Source organism: Orcinus orca, chromosome 18, assembly GCF_937001465.1.
Source record: "Orcinus orca chromosome 18, mOrcOrc1.1, whole genome shotgun sequence".
NCBI classification, from domain to species: Eukaryota; Metazoa; Chordata; class Mammalia; order Artiodactyla; family Delphinidae; genus Orcinus; species Orcinus orca.
In genome coordinates, this window is record NC_064576.1 from 62,160,655 (window position 1) to 62,176,081 (window position 15,427).

At 46.8% G+C, this 15,427-nt stretch overlaps 1 protein-coding gene across 4 annotated transcripts in view; it reads left to right on the forward strand.

Annotated features, from left to right (window-relative positions):
• Positions 1–4,317: 4,317 nt before the first annotated feature.
• The window catches only part of FAM124A (family with sequence similarity 124 member A), a 114,516-nt gene continuing 103,406 nt past the window's right edge, over positions 4,318–15,427 (forward strand). For 2 of the 4 annotated variants that reach the window (XR_007473038.1, XM_033436901.2), the window contains exons 1-2: positions 4,318–4,534; positions 12,775–12,806. Coding sequence is in view for 3 of the 4 variants with exons in the window: in XM_033436901.2 (XP_033292792.1) it covers positions 4,470–4,534; positions 12,775–12,806 (97 nt within the window). In the remaining variant the exon portion in view is untranslated. The remainder of the gene's footprint in view (positions 4,535–12,774; positions 12,807–15,427) is intronic. The other 2 variants (XM_004274636.3, XM_049701063.1) reach the window with 2 other exon arrangements.

Below are 15,427 nucleotides of genomic sequence, written 5' to 3' on the forward strand. Positions count from 1 at the left end.
CCTGCCCGTGGGGTCTGGAACAAGATAAATTGCCCTCTCCTTACCTCAAAAGTTCCATGAGGCCAGCCACTGCCTCTGACTTGTTCCAATGTGTGCCGGACACCCAGCCAATGCCTGGCATACAATGAGTGCTTAACAAATAAATAGACGATGGTCTTGTTTTCTAATACACCACCCCATGCTACAACATCCACAGAGGCTGAAACAGTATTCTAGGTGAAATACAACACGAGAGTGTGTTCAGATCTGTCTGAGAAAAAGTGATAAAAAAATCAGTGACATCTTGTAATCATATGCTCCGTGGTTTCTAGAGGGCTTCACATTTCCTCTGCGATTTATGCCAAGAACCCCATTTTAAGGACAATGGAAGCCCCACAGGTTTGTGTGAGGATTAAAGAGATTGTGCGCATAAGGCCCCTACCACAATGCCTGACTTGTAGTGAGAGCTTCTAAAACAGCTCACGATCTACCCAGTTTCTCTAGTGACCTGTCGGACTCTGGTCAGAAATCAGCTTTCATTTTTCCTGGCCTATTACACCCTACCTCAGTGTTCCTCCCATTCTCACGTGGATGGGAACGTCTTTAAGGAGGAGGGCAGGGCGTTCTAAGCAGACCAGTGACACTCCTCTGCCCGCATCTTACAGCGGGGAGGGGGAGGGCGTTGCATCTCCCCAACAGTTAAAGTGATCAACGTTAAATAGCTGGAAGTAGAGCCCAGGAACCATGTAAAGTTATGGGCAAAATACCCTATTGCGATCGCTACAAGGTCCTTGCTCTGATTAGCCGCTGACAGCTCTTTTACCAAAAAAAAAAATTACAAAGTGAGGCTCCAGGGACCCAAAAACTTACGCGGGAGCCCATGCACAGCTGGATACGGGTGCTCAGAGGAACAGTGAAGACTGTTCAGAATTTTTCTCTTCCCGATAGTAAAGGCATCACTGAGTCACCATCTGAGGCTGTGCCAACAATAAATAACACTTGTGTCCCCTGCAGTTGAGGGGGCCTGAATCAATGTATCATTTGAGATGCGGTCCAGGTTTTTGTCTGGTCTGACCTTTCTCTGGATATTTGAGAAAGACTGAAATAATTTAAGCAGCATCTCATTTTCTAAGGGCCATGCTAATTTCACTGTTTCTTCTCTGTTCTTTTTCTTAGTGTTGCCTTCCTGAGGGTGTACCTGGTCCACCTATAGACTTCCTGGCAGATGACAAGGACTCCATCCACATTAAATGGGTCACCCAGCTCCCCGACTCACTCACTGGGTGGCCTGGGTCAAGGCCCTTGAACTCACTGGGGTTTAGCTTCCTCGACTGTAAAGTGGAAAAATGAACCTATTTCACAGACCTTTGTGCAGGATTAAATGAGGTGACAAATATGAATTGTCCCTACACAGAATAGACAAAGGTAGGTTCCCTCGTGGCTGTAAGGATAACAAGGTAGCAGAATGTTCATTGGACTTACCTATTTGGCCACTTTTATCACTCCCTTTAACCTGGTCTCATGCACACTGTATTTGTCCTTCTACTTTTCTTTTTTTTTTTTTTTTGCGGTACGCGGGCCTCTCACTGTTGCGGCCTCTCCCGTTGCGGAGCACAGGCTCCGGACGCACAGGCTCAGTGGCCATGGCTCACGGGCCCAGCCACTCCGCGGCATGTGGGATCTTCCCGGACCGGGGCACGAACCCGCGTCCCCTGCATCGGCAGGCGGACTCTCAACCACTGCACCACCAGGGAAGCCCTGTCCTTCTACTTTTCAAATAGGCTATAATGACCTATTGATTTCGGGGAGATGTTACATGTGTATAGAACTGCCTCACTGTCATCTTTGCCATTTTGTGTCCTTCTGGTCCCCCAGCTTTCCTTCCCTCCCTCTCTAATCAAATGCTCAGGGCCCTGTCCTGCCACACACTTGCTGGTCTCCGCACTGGGAAAGCTCTCCTCACTAACCCCCTCCACGCTGGGGCTGCTTCCCTTTCATTCACTCAACACGTATTTATTGCTCGAAGGACTATTCTAGGTGCTGGGAATACAGCAGTGAACAAAACAGAGTCCCTGCTCTCCTGGAGCTGGCATTCCATGGATAGGATTGGGGAAGAAAGAACAGGTAATTAGTCAACAAACTTATCATATGTTACGTGCTGGCAGAGTTATAAGAAAGAGCAGAGCAAGGTAGGGGATACTGTGATGGGTTTAGTTGGGAAGGGCTCTCTGATGAGGGGCCATTTGAACAGACTCCTGAAAGACATGTGGTAGGAGCCTTGCAGAAAATCTGGGAGAAATTATTCCAGGGAGAAGAAATGGCAAGTGCAAAGGCCCTGAGGCAGAAGAGAGCTAACTATGCCTTCCCAAGAGAGCATTCCCTGACATTCCAACTTGAATTACATTCTCTCTCAGGGCACAGTGTTCTTTTCTTCACAGCATTCATCTCCACTGATGTTTTATATATATATTTTAATATATACTTGTTTAATAAGTCTCCCTCTCCTGATTATAAGCTCAGTGAGGGCAGGCCTCATATCTGTTGCTGTTTTCCCTTATTTGTATATCCAGAATTCAGCCTCCTGTTTGGTATTTAGTTATCAACTGCATGGATAAATTTAAGATGGTCATTAATGACATTGTGCTTTAAATCTCTCACAACATTCCTTTTGCCTCATCTGAGAATTTTCTTTTAGGAATTGGTACATGGGGTGGGAGGTGGGGGGAGTCTCCTTTGAACTGGCATGCTCCTTTCTTTCAGCTAATGAGCACAAATTGAGTATAATATATCCATTTCTGTTTTGTGTGCAAGGAATTTTATGCTCAGTAAGGACAATTCAGTTAAGATTTGGGGTTGGCATATTTACCTGTGTTTTTTCTTGATGATGAGATTGCATGTCTATTCTTCTTTTGTTTAGTTGGATTTCTCTTTTATGTAATTTAATTAAGATAAGAATCAAAAGGAGTGACATTTAGGTAAGTAGGAAGAAAGAACAGAAGGGAGGGGAGAGGGAGAGAGGAAAGACAATGGATTCCCCTTCAGTGATACCACTTGTCACTGCTTTGCAAATTGAGACTGGGAATGTAGCTAGCTCATGCTTTAAAAGTAATGATAGCTGCCTGGTACTAGTGCTTAGCATGTATCAGGACCAATGCTACGTATTTTTATGTATGATCTCATTAAATTCACAACAGGCTCTAGGGTAGATATCAATAGTCCCATCTTACAGATAAGTAAATAAAGGCTCAAAGAGGTTAAATAACTTGCTTTAAAACAGAAGAAAGAAGAAATGAGTGCCTCCCAATGGCTTGGACAGGGCTGTCAGAATTAAATCCAAACTGTTTTGATTCTCCCTGCCCCCAAGTTCCATCCAGCCTCACCCTACTAAGAGGCGGTGAGGCCCTCCAACGGTGATCATTAACTCACCCCAGGTGCTGAGTGGGGTACTTTACAAACATCCATTATCCCCTTACAACAACAACCCCTGAATGCAGGTGCCTGCAATGGTCTTTAAGTTATTTTTAAAGGCTTTTTTTTTTTTTTTTAACTAGCCAAAGAATGCATGACACCAATTGTAAACTGGCACGTTGGTGGTGGGAAGCCACTCAGACCTGTGCTAAGAAAGGTGATAATGAATTCACTGTTGGCAATTCTGAGGGAACTGTACGAAAACACCTAGATGTTCTAACTGGTCCAGAAGTAGAACTGATTCCTCCTTGCTTTCACCGTGCGGCTGGGGGTTTCTCGGTGGGACTCGCGACGCTGGGGCTGAGGAACCTCCGGGCAATCCCTACGATTCTGAATTCCGGGACTGTGGGCCCAGGGGAGAGGGACGGCTCACTCAGACATCACACGCGGTCACAAAGCACAGACGGGAACACGCGGTCAGCAGACACCCAGAAGCGTGCACATACAAATACATACCAACCCACAGCGAACCACAAAGACAAGTGCGCACGACCACACAGACCTCGCCTACTCACGCATTCACACCACTCATAGGCGTGCAACACGCGGGCTCACGCGAGCTCGCGCACAGACTCACAGCCGGAGCACACACCCTCTTGCGCGCGCACCTACCCTCGCGCACATGCACACACTTTCTTGCGCGCGCACATATTCTGCACACATCCCCCCGCGCGCGCTCACACCGCGTGCACACGCCCTCTTGCGTACGCACATACCCTGGCTCACGTGCACACCCCCGCGCGCACACGCGCTCCGTCCACTCACCCTCTTGCGCGCGCACACGCTTGCAAGGCCGAGCGGCGAGGGGCGGGGCGGGAGCAGGCCCGGGGGCCTGGCTGGGCGCGGCCAGGAGAGGGCGCGGCGCGGGGTGGCTCCTGAGTTGTTTGCCGGATCCCGGGCCGTGAGACGCTCAGAGGGAGCCCAGCCAGCTCGGGCTGGTCCGGGCTGCGCTGGGCGGCCCGGAGGGAGCGCGTCCCGGGTCACGCCGGCGCCCGCGAGCGGAGCGCGGCGGGGAACGCGCCATGGACCCCAAGGCGGGTAGCGGCGAGGAGGATGACTGCGTGGACTCGGGCGCAGAGACCGGAGGGTGAGCGGCGCGGGCCGGGCAGTGGGCGGGGGCCACTCCGAGTTGCGCGGCGGCTCCTCCCGGCCCGGGACCTTCCTGGACCCCGCGCCGGAGTCGCTTCGGCGGGACGCGGCTGCGGGGACCGTTTCTCCTGCCGGGTCCCCTGGGGAAACCGGAGGGGATGTGGCGAGCCCGCTCTCTGCTGGGCCGGCCCTGAGGGCAGAGCGGCGGGGTCCGTGGCTGACCCGGTCAGGGCGGGCCCCACCCTGGAGGGCAGAAAAGTGGAAGGACTCAAGGTTCAGAGTAACCCCACGCAGCCCACACCACCCCAGACCCTCTTGCCCTCCGTCATCACTGAGCTGATGCGGAGTGCCGGGCAAATGCAGTGTCCCCCGGTATCACCGTTAGAGAGACAAGGGATGCTCTTGCACTTGTTTCCACCTTCCGCGAGGACTTTCTTATTGTTGCTCCGGAACCCCCTGGAGTCCAGGATGGGGGTCTGGGGGTGGGGAGAAAAGGTAAAGCGGGTAGGACACGTGAGACCTAAGAGTCTTTCAGAAGTCTTCTAAGAGGATGGCGTTTTTCATTTTACGGCTTTATTGTGCTTGCCAAGACGCCATCCCCAGCTCCTCCACTGCCCCGCCGAGCTTCCTCACTTCTGAGCGCACCTGTCCCAGCTGGAGCCGCTTGCCTTGGGCACAGGTGGGATGAAGATGGTGCTATGATCTAGCCTTGCTTATTTTTAAAAATCTCCTCTTCTCTTCGGCGGACTCAAACAATTAGTCCAAACCTTTGGAGACTAATTAACCCTCTCCGAGCAACACTGTTTTCCTGAGTGGGACAAAAGACTGAATGTCTTTTAGGAGACGAACGTCATTGTAAAGCCTTCCGCCCAGCCCCTGTCTCTAGAGGACTTACCGGTGCAGAGTCAGCGCTACATCCAGGATGCGGGTACCGACCCAGAAGGAAAGGGTGTCTTTGCCTATCTGCAGTAACCCGGGGGAGGGCTGGAGCTGCCCAGAACACAGAAATCCTCATTCCAAGAAGGCTGGGGAGATTTAGACATAGATCTAAGGATTTGGCAACCCTGAGAGGACAGGAAGAGAGTCCAGGCCCAGAATAGACCTAGGGTCACACCTGACCCGGAGAAAGGCTCCCTAGGCAGCCCCCCCCACCCCGCCTGCCCAACCCCACCCTTCCTTACAGCCTCTATCCACTGGAGCCGAAATCCAGGAGTTTACTGCCCCCAAACATTTACCCTGCAATGGGCTTTCCCTGTTATCCGCACTTGTGATCATTGATGGTTCGCTACAGAACCCTGTTAACACTGCAGTGTTGTAACCTGACTCCAAATACTGAACTCCTGTGCTTTCTCCCACGCTTTGTATGTGGGGCATTTATCAACTTTAACTGAAGATCCTTGGCTTCCCCCACCTACCCCCACCCCGCCCCGCCCCAGTTAGCTGAACATGAGTAGAAGAAACAAAACAAAAGTAATCGGGTCATTTTCAGCTGGGTTAAATAAAGCACCGGCGGGTCCATTGGTTTTCAATGTGCAGAGCTCACCTGAAACAGATCTTTTATGCCAGGGATCTCTCGGAGAAATGGAGAGAAAGCCCTGACCCAGGAGTGTCATCACCCCAGGATCCCAACGAACAGCATGACAGCTGTCGGGGCTCCTGGGAGGGGCGTGCTGAGCCTGCTGACGCCTCGCTGTCTCTGTCTTAAGTGTGTAAGTTAACAGGACAGAATTGTTTGAAGAATTCTTATTGCCTCCGTAGCATTCTTAAGCTAAAGGTCAAGTGGCGTGCATTTAAATGAGATAGTTGCAGTGAATGCTTCTCAGTCTTTCATTTGCTGCATATTAATATATCCCTTAAAGTTGAGATTACGTATTAAAAAACCGTTCAGTTTCCCTGCTTTTCCAGAGCTTGCCACCTCTTACCCTCTCCAGCTTCCATACAGCTACCTGTCGAGATTGTGTAGAAAGCATGAAGAAAGCTTGCTCAGTATGTGTGTGTTATCATTATTTTTAAAAACGCAAATCGGATCATGTCTCTCTGCCTTGCAAACTTTTAGTGGTTCTGTCATCTATAAAGCGCGAAGGGTTTAGCATGGCCTACAAGCCCCAGTGTTCGTGGGGTCCCCACCCCTCTCTCTCTCTGGCCTTGTCACTTGGCAGGCTCGTCCCTGCACCCTGCATATAACCACATCAGCTGGGTTTTTTCCAATTCCTCACCTGTGTCAAGCCGCCCTCTTTGCCCCTAGGCCCTTCTCCACCTGGCACGCCTGTCCGCCAGGTGAAACTCTACTCTTCTTTCAAGAGTCAGCTCAAGTGACACATCCACTCAGACAGGGAGCCTTAATTTGGGGTGCATGAATTGCTTTAAGTTGCATGCAGAATGATGGGCTTTGTGACGTTTTCTAAGATACTGTTTTTCATCAGATTCTCAAAGTAGCCTGTGATCCCCTCCAAACCACGTTTGGGCAGGGTGTAAGTTTCATGTTCATCATGCTGGTTTGAAGTATTGGGAGACATCCAAGTAAAGATGATGAGTCAGCAGTCGAGTAATCTACCTAGAGAGGAGGTCAGACAGGAGGACTGCAGTTGGGAACCGGCAGCCTAAAAATGGCAGTTGAAGCCCTAGGAGTGGATTCGATCAACTAAAGTTCATAGCAGACACGAGCCTGGCGTTTACTATGTGCCAGGTACCATTCTAAGACTTAACATGTTTCATTAATTCATTTAATCCTTCAACAAATCTGGGAAGCAGGTACTATTTAAGACCAGCCTTGAAAAACTACAGCATTTAAATGTCAGGTAAAGGAGGGTGAGCTGATAAAGGAGGCTGAGAAAAATTAGGCATGAAATGAAAAAAGGAAGAAGGTGATATCCTAGAAGCCAAGGGAAGAAAGGAAAGAGATCAGCTGTGCTGTTGAGAAACAAATCAGGATGAGGAAGTCATCTCCCTTCTTTTTAAAGGGAGATGATGAAAAGGCAGAGGAGTAGTGGAGGAGGAGGTGGCTGGAGCCCTTTGTCTGGGAAAGGGAGGGGTGAGAAGTGACAGTAGCTGGAGGGGAGAGTGGGATGAGGGAAGGATTTCTTAAACGTAGGCATGAATTGGGCAATAAATGCTCATAGAAGGGATTCTGTAAATGGGGAATGATAACTACGCAGGAGAAAAACGGATATCTGTAATGTCAGCTTTCTGAAAATGTGCAGGTAGGTGGACTTCAGGTCACGTGGACAGATTGGCTTTGGAAAGAGGAGGGACATCCCTGTTGCACCCAGTGGGAGAGAAGGGAAGATGGGTTTCTGTTCAGTGCAAATGCAGCCCCCCGTCCCCCAGGAGAATGGAGACTTGACACTGTTGTTCCGGGCGATGGTGAGTGAGACCCCAGTCAAGATTAGTGATTACATATGAAGGTACTAGTCTACCTTGCCATTGATTTTCCTGCAGCAGTGTTCACCCACCTGGGGGCAGGCGGAGAGAGACAGTGGGTCGTTGAGATCATCAGGGTTTGGGGGAGAGGGACTGTTGCTAGGCTGGGGTGAACAGAACATAGGAGTAAGGGAGATGTGCGGCTGTTGCTTGAGCTGATGACTGGTCCTTTCAGCAGCATATCGGAAGTGCTTCCAAGAACCTTCGTGGATTCCGCTGCCAGTAGACAGACTGTGCTGATCCCTTTGAAAGTTACAGTCCACAGAGCCAGCCTGCTGGGGTTCAAATTCTGGCTCCTCCACCTAGGAATTGTGGAACCTTGAGCCAGTTACTTACCCTCTCCCTGCCTTCAGCTTTCTCCTTTGTAAGATGGGGATGACGATAGTACTAGTACTCACCTCATAGGGTGGTTGTGAGGATTAAATGGGTCTATACACTTAAAGCCCAGAGAACAGTGCCTGGCATAAGTAAACCCTCAGTACATTATTATTTCTTATGAAACACTCCAAATGGTAAACTTAGAGTTTTATATAAATAAAAATGTACATCTCCAGGTGCACTCAAGACCATATGTTCTTTGTTACGCATCACAGTAGAGACTCTGATGCTTTTAAATGCCTTGAGCAACTTGATTACTGTTCAGAACATCTGAAAGAGTACAGCACATGCCTCAATCTGATCATTATTTTTATTTTGAAGATGAGGAAACGGAGGTTTCAGAGGGCGCGTGGCTAGTTAGTGGCCTAGCTCGCAGCTTGCGTCTCCAGCACACCTCCTGCCTAGTGAAGTTGCCTTTCAAAGAGCTATTTGGTCTGGAATTAATTCTTGTTTTCTGCTACCTTTGCTGTCTGATGCCCCCAGCAATACAGGCTGAGACTGAACGCAAACTAGCATTCTTCTGTGGCGGTTGATGTCGTTTTGAAACTCCCACTTTCCAGATCCACTTGAAAACAAGCCTTGTGCTTCTATGTACTTGCTGTTAGAAAAAACTGGCAAGTTGGCTACTGACCATGGTCAACTGTCTTAAGAAACAGAGTCCCTTAACAGAGGGACAGGCAGTGTTTTGTAAACCCAAACAAAAGGCTAAGATGAATGTTTTCCAGTGGGTGTTGCATTAGTGCTGTCTCCCAGATTTGGCCTCTAAGCCAGTCTTTCAAATATAACCATAGCTGATGGATTATTTTCATTCAGAAGTTTGACCTGGCGTTAGTGGATCTCCACGTCTGTGGCAGCTGTCACTGAGCTTCTGAAAACATAGGGTCACACCATGCTCTTTATCTTTGGGTGAACTCCAACGGATGCGTCACTGTGATTTCAGTGATAAACAATTCAAAGGTCTAGAGTTTATAAACAGGTGGATGGAAAGGAATAGGTAGAATCCATTTTTAAAGGGGACAGGCTTAAAGAATTTTAGATGGGGAAATGTTGCATAGAAGACAAGATGATCTATTAGGTACTCTGTTGTCTTTGCGTTCAAGGTGGAGCTAGATAGCTCTAAATTACCATGGCGTCTAATTCAATGGACTGGGAGTTAACAGATGAGGTCCGTGGTGCAGTGAGCTGGTGTTTTACTGAAATGCCAAGGTCAGTTCTTATCCAGGATTTCCCTGGAAAAGAGAATTTAGGAAGGTATCCATTTTCTATAAATATCAAAATTGACAAGTAGGCTGCTGACGGTGGAAAACTATCTTGAGTGCAGACCCCTTTATGTTTAACCCCTATACGTATAAGTGAAGTACAGTCAAGGGACCACATCCTACTTTCTGTTCATTATTGGCACAGATACTAAATAAATGTAACGTTTGAAAATGCTTTTACTCTATGTGTCAGGCATGTGAGTCTATATACCTTGTATTATTCTGCTCATCTGTATCATGTGTCCACAGATTTTTCATCCTCAAATTTGTGGATTCACCTTGCACGCTTCATTCTGGCAAAGCTGAATGTCTTATTCAGAGCCAGCTGGATAAATTCTTAGGATGTGAGACCAATAAGCAAAATTCCCAAGACAGGTACCCTGCAGCTTGCTTCCTCCTACCCAAAAAAGCTGGGAGTACACATCCCTCCGGAGGACCATACTCAGTATCTGAAATTGTTTGAACCTATTTATGCATACAGTTTTTTCAAGCTTTACAGCTTGTCTTTCACCAGCCCTATTTCCAGTAAATAACCTTTTGGGGTTATTTGGAATGTATTTTAAGAACTATAAAAGTCTTCATACCTTGACTCAGCCCCCATTCCCCATCATGATAATTTATCCAAGGAAATTAAATATCAAGCTGTATTTATAAATTTCTCATCACCATGTGCTTTGCAGAAGTGAACAATCGGGAACAATCGTATAGCCAACAAAAGGGAAATGGTTGACTAAATGAGAGTACATCACCTTATCTAAAATTATAGTTACAGAAACCATGTAGCAGCATTTTATGATGGAGTTTAGTGAAAAGAGCAGTTTAAAATTGTATCTCCATCGTTACGGCAACTGAGTACAAATTACGTCACCAGGACCAGAGGCTGGAGAGTAATGTGAAGTTTTAGGGGACTTTTCTTTCTGTTTGATTTCTGTTTTGATGGTGGACAGGGGTGGAAGTTGGGGTGATGGATGAGACTACAGAGCTGGGCAGAGGCCATCAGTCGTAGAAAGAGGGGTGCACTGTTGTGCACTGTCGAGCTTGAACGTCATCCAGAGAGGGACATGATCAGATTTGTGCCTTGCAAAGATTGGCTGCTGCATGAGGAAGGAATCGGAGCAGGGCGAGAGTGACAGAAGACCGACCATTTGGCAGGCCTGACCTGGGCGGCGCCTTCCATCATGAGAAATATGGAGAGATTCGTGGCAGGGGCATCCGTTATGCTAGCACCTGCCCTAAAATACCCCCGTTGCACTTTCAGATTCTTGGAATATGTTTCGAATGTAAATTTCATTCTACATAGGTATCCATCTGTATGCAGATCTTTAAAATGTATGCATATGCGAAACCCATATGCTTCAAGAGTATTTGGAAGATCCTAGCTGAAAATACTGACAGAATTTTAAAAATAAAATAAATACGATTGCACATTCTTACTGAATGTTTTATTGGAATTGTCATGCAGTTTCTTTGAAGCCTGGCCTTCTTAAGATGATCATATTGTAATGGAATTGTTTTGCTGTTGCATCTCCCACAGTGGATGTTGGTTGAGTTTTCACTGCGTATATGTACAGTTACATTTCTAAGTATTGTCCTGCCTGGTTCCAGAAAGAATTTAACGCACCAACACTGGGGTTACAAATCCTGCATTTCAGAATGTGCTTAGTCCCTGACTCTCCTCTCTCATTTTCTCTCCCTCCATCTCCTCTCCCTTTTCCTTTAGCCAGCATGTCTCCGGGCTCTATCCAATCCCTTCTCCCTTCTAACTCCTTCCTTACCACCGCTCTACCTGCCTAGTTCAAGCCTCACCTCCTGGTCTCCTTACAGATACTATCACTTTAGTTTCCTAATCAATGATATAAAAAATTGGATGAGATCTCCGTGGAGGCAGTTTGTAGTATATAAAGGGATATGCAAATGTGAGTAGTTGTTATTCTTTCCAGTTTTGAAATTCAGGGACTCTGTGACAACTAAAGTATTTCATTTGAAAAGAGAAAATCACATGCTGTTTTTCTTCCATTTTGTTCCTCTAGCAGTAAGTCAGTGCATGATTTTGTGTGGGAGATGTAGGTTGTTTGAATTAGTGAGAGGCATGCTTTTCATGACTTTTTAAAAAAGTTTTGTATATATCCTTTTAATGTGGTAAGAAACTCAATGGAGTAAAAATTGGATGATTCAAGAAAGGCAGCCTGAGACTAAGTAAATAAAAGGAGTGTATATCTATAAAATTAAACATAATTAACCACTTTATTTGCATAACTATGTGCCCTAACTACCACCTTGGTAGAATAAACTCCTCCATGCCTGAGAGCTTAATTTCCTACCAAGAATGACTTGGGGACACTGTGGGGGAGAAAACCAATAGCTTCTATACCATGTACGTTGCCAGAGAGGGACGGTTTAAGAGCCACACAAGTGGAGCAGAAGCTTAGCAGAGATTAAGCAGACACGTTCTTGGCCGCATTCCCATTCTCACAGAGGCCGAATGCCAGCGGCTGATTTTTCAGCATACAAACTGATGGCTTATTTCACCCCGGCCCTAACCCTGCCTTTTCCCTTTCCAGCTCACGGCCCACATCCTGTTACTCTAATATCTAGCAGGATTTCTTCCTAGATGGAACTGAAATCAACCATCACTGTGCTTGTGTGTTACCTGATGGTCAGCCAGGCCTTGAATGTGGAAGCCCCTCCCAGCCAGGGTTCCTTCTCCCCAGGGTCCACCTCGCCTCTGCTTACATCAGCAAGAAACATTTCCCTGAGGGGTGGTGCTGACATTTCAAGGGTTTAACCTTTTGCAGTGGTTTAACCTTTTGTGGGAGTCATGAACCCCTTTGAGAGTCTGCTGAAAACTTTGAGCGTTCTCTCCGGGAAAATAAGCTTCCACTCAAAAATTTGCCAGTAAATTTAGATGGTTCGGGACCCATCTGGTCTCCCATCTGGGAGACTCACAGAGCCCATATGAAGGACCCCGGATTTCTAGAATGCCTTTAAAGTTGTGCTTTCAAATCCAGACATAACTTGATTCTGCACAAAACAGTCCGCAGCATGAGAGTTTTTAATTTGGGGCATTTCTTTATCAGTTAAATGCTACTTACCACTGACTGTTTAAAATTCAACTTTGAAGAGATCACTTGGAGAGAAAAATAATGTCTAATCCTACTAATACTAAGGTTTTGTGTTTCAGGTCTGACTACAGCCACATGTCCTCCACCAGCAGTAAGTATGGCTTAAATGTTCTTCAGTTTTGTCTTCAGAGTCCCCCTGGGGGTCAGTCCCATCTCTATATGTAGAGAAGGCCATCCATGTAACCCTTGCTTTAATAGAAAGAATCTCCGAAGGTATCCTGGCCAAAGGATGTGATACAGGCTTCTCTGGGGAGTAGAGAAAAGTGGAGGCTTTTCCTGGAGAATGTGATTGTACCTTGATTTGAGGGCTAGACGTGCCACTACTTTCCCTGTGAAAATTCAGCCTGGAGGAACTAGCCCAGGCTTTATTAACCCGCATGCTTGGAAAATACCTTCTCTGACAAAGCTGAGGTAACTCATTCATTCAACAAACATGTATCAAATACCTGCTGTCCTTGGGCTCACAGCTCAGAGTACATTCATTGGATCATGAGGTGGCCCCAGTTCCTCTGTTGGGCAGATTTCCTCCTGTGTATTTCTGTACCTGCAGGCAGATACCACAGATGATGATTATATATGGTAAAAAAAAAAAAAAAAAAGTATGTTTATAAACATACTCTGAACATAGAAAAAGGTGCTTGTATTGAATATTAAATTACAAGTAAATCTATTTATGGGAAATTAGGCGTTATATCTAGGAACAATTTACAGTGATGAAGGTCACTACAGAGCCATTCAGACTGATTAAACACTTATTTTAAAATAACAAAAAATTTTTCTTACAATAAACGCCCTGATGTTTTGAGTCGGTAAACACTGAATTGTTTTGGCCTGTCTCACTATCCTGATAAGCTCTCAATTCTAAATAGTTCCCAAATGGAAAGACACTTAATTGGATTATTCTGTTTATTAATGTTATGGCTTAGTTTTTCCTTTGCAATGAGAGACTGTGTGGAAAGCTGTATATCTGGGATGGTTATTTAGTGTCAAATTATATTTAGTTAGTATAACTGCAGCGAGCAATTTCTGATCATTTCAGCCAACTGGAGACCCAGCATTGCCCCTTAGTTATTAAGAACCGTTAGTAATAAATTAGAGAATAATGCTCCAGTGATTTGCATTTCCTCCCTGAAGCTTCTGCGTTCCTAAAATCAGAGAAAGCGCGCTCTCTCTCTCTCTCCCCCTCTCTCTCCCCCTCTCTCTCTCTCTCTCTCTCTCTCTCTCTCTCTCTCTCTCTCTCTCTCTCTCTCTCCCTCTCTCCCCCTCTCTCTCTCCCCCCCCCCTCTCTCTCTCTCTCTCTCTCTCTCTCTCTCTCTCTCTCTCCCCCCACCCTTGCCATTTTCAGTTTTGCCCAGAGGCTACATTTCTTTAAGAATGATTTTTATAAAATACTTGCCCGAAGTCCTTTGCTCAATTTGTAGCTCCCAAAGCAGTCCTCTGGGTCACAATAAAGCGCCTTTCTTGTCAGCGACATGGGTAATTTGGTTTGGGATGTTTTCCTCCCCATTATTTTAATTGCGATCTCTGAGTTGGAATTTCTCTTAGTGCAACTGGGATTGATAGCCTTTTATTGCTGTTCCTTTTCTCTTTAAATTTTTGGCGAGTCCTGCCTCATTCTTCAGTGTTGGGGCCTCTTGGTGAGTGAGGGTGTATATGCGTTTCATATTTCAGTTAGGAAATGTATTTGACTACCAGTAATAGAGAAAAAAATGACTTAAGTAAGGGTTTGTTTTCCTCTAATGGGAAAAAAAAAAAAAGTCCAGAGGAGGCAGTGTGGGTGTGCTACACAGTCCTCAGGTTTTGGCCTCCATCCTCAGGGTTGCCTCAAAGTTACAGAATGGCTGCGTCTACCACAGCCATCACATCCTTGTTCTGGGCAGGAAGAAGAGGGGAGGGGAGGATACTGGTGGGCCTCTGGCTGTCTTTGCTCTCTATGTTGCCTGAACTGCCTTTCCTTCCAGCCAGAAGCGTCAATCCTGGCCGCACCCATACACAGGAGAAGGGCCCTTATGCATTCAGTTAAACGTAACAGAGTGGACCCTTTCTGAAAAGAAAAAGAGAGTATTAAACCTAGAGTCTTAAATCTGTCCTTTAACACATAGGTTCAACAGTGCTGCAATAATAAAAAGTATTTTCCAAGTAGATGTTAAAAACAGCATTTCCCCACAAGCTAGATAATCACTCAGAGGACTGAGTAGAAGTTTGCTGTTTCTCCTGAATGGTACAGTTCCAGGCTCACTCTCCCTGTCACAGCCAACTTGGTGCCAGCACCTTCTGTGTGACCACGGGCCCAGAGGGCTGACCCGTCGGTCCCAGTTCCCACATTTTGGTCCTGGAAGCAGCTCTGGCGCCTCATGGTCATTGTCCTGCGATCTGTCAGCCTCTCGCCACTGAATGGCTTGTTTCTGAATGATTCCTGACTCCTGATTGGGATTTGAGCATTGGTTACCATTTACTTTTAGGAAATGGACTTTTCTGTGTGTGCAAGTGGTTCTTCCCGCACATTCACCTGATGCCCCTTTACCTGTCTGTTCCTGAGTTCGCAGAGGCCTGAGTGCTTCCTTGGGGAGAGCTGGGCTTAGACTCTGTCTGTCCACAGTTGGTTTCTGTCGTCACCGGGACTGTCAGCAGAGCTTCCTGCAAGAACAGCACTCTATTTAGTTGCCCGTTTTCTTCTTGGAATGCAGGGACTGCTTCCTCACACTGCCTGCC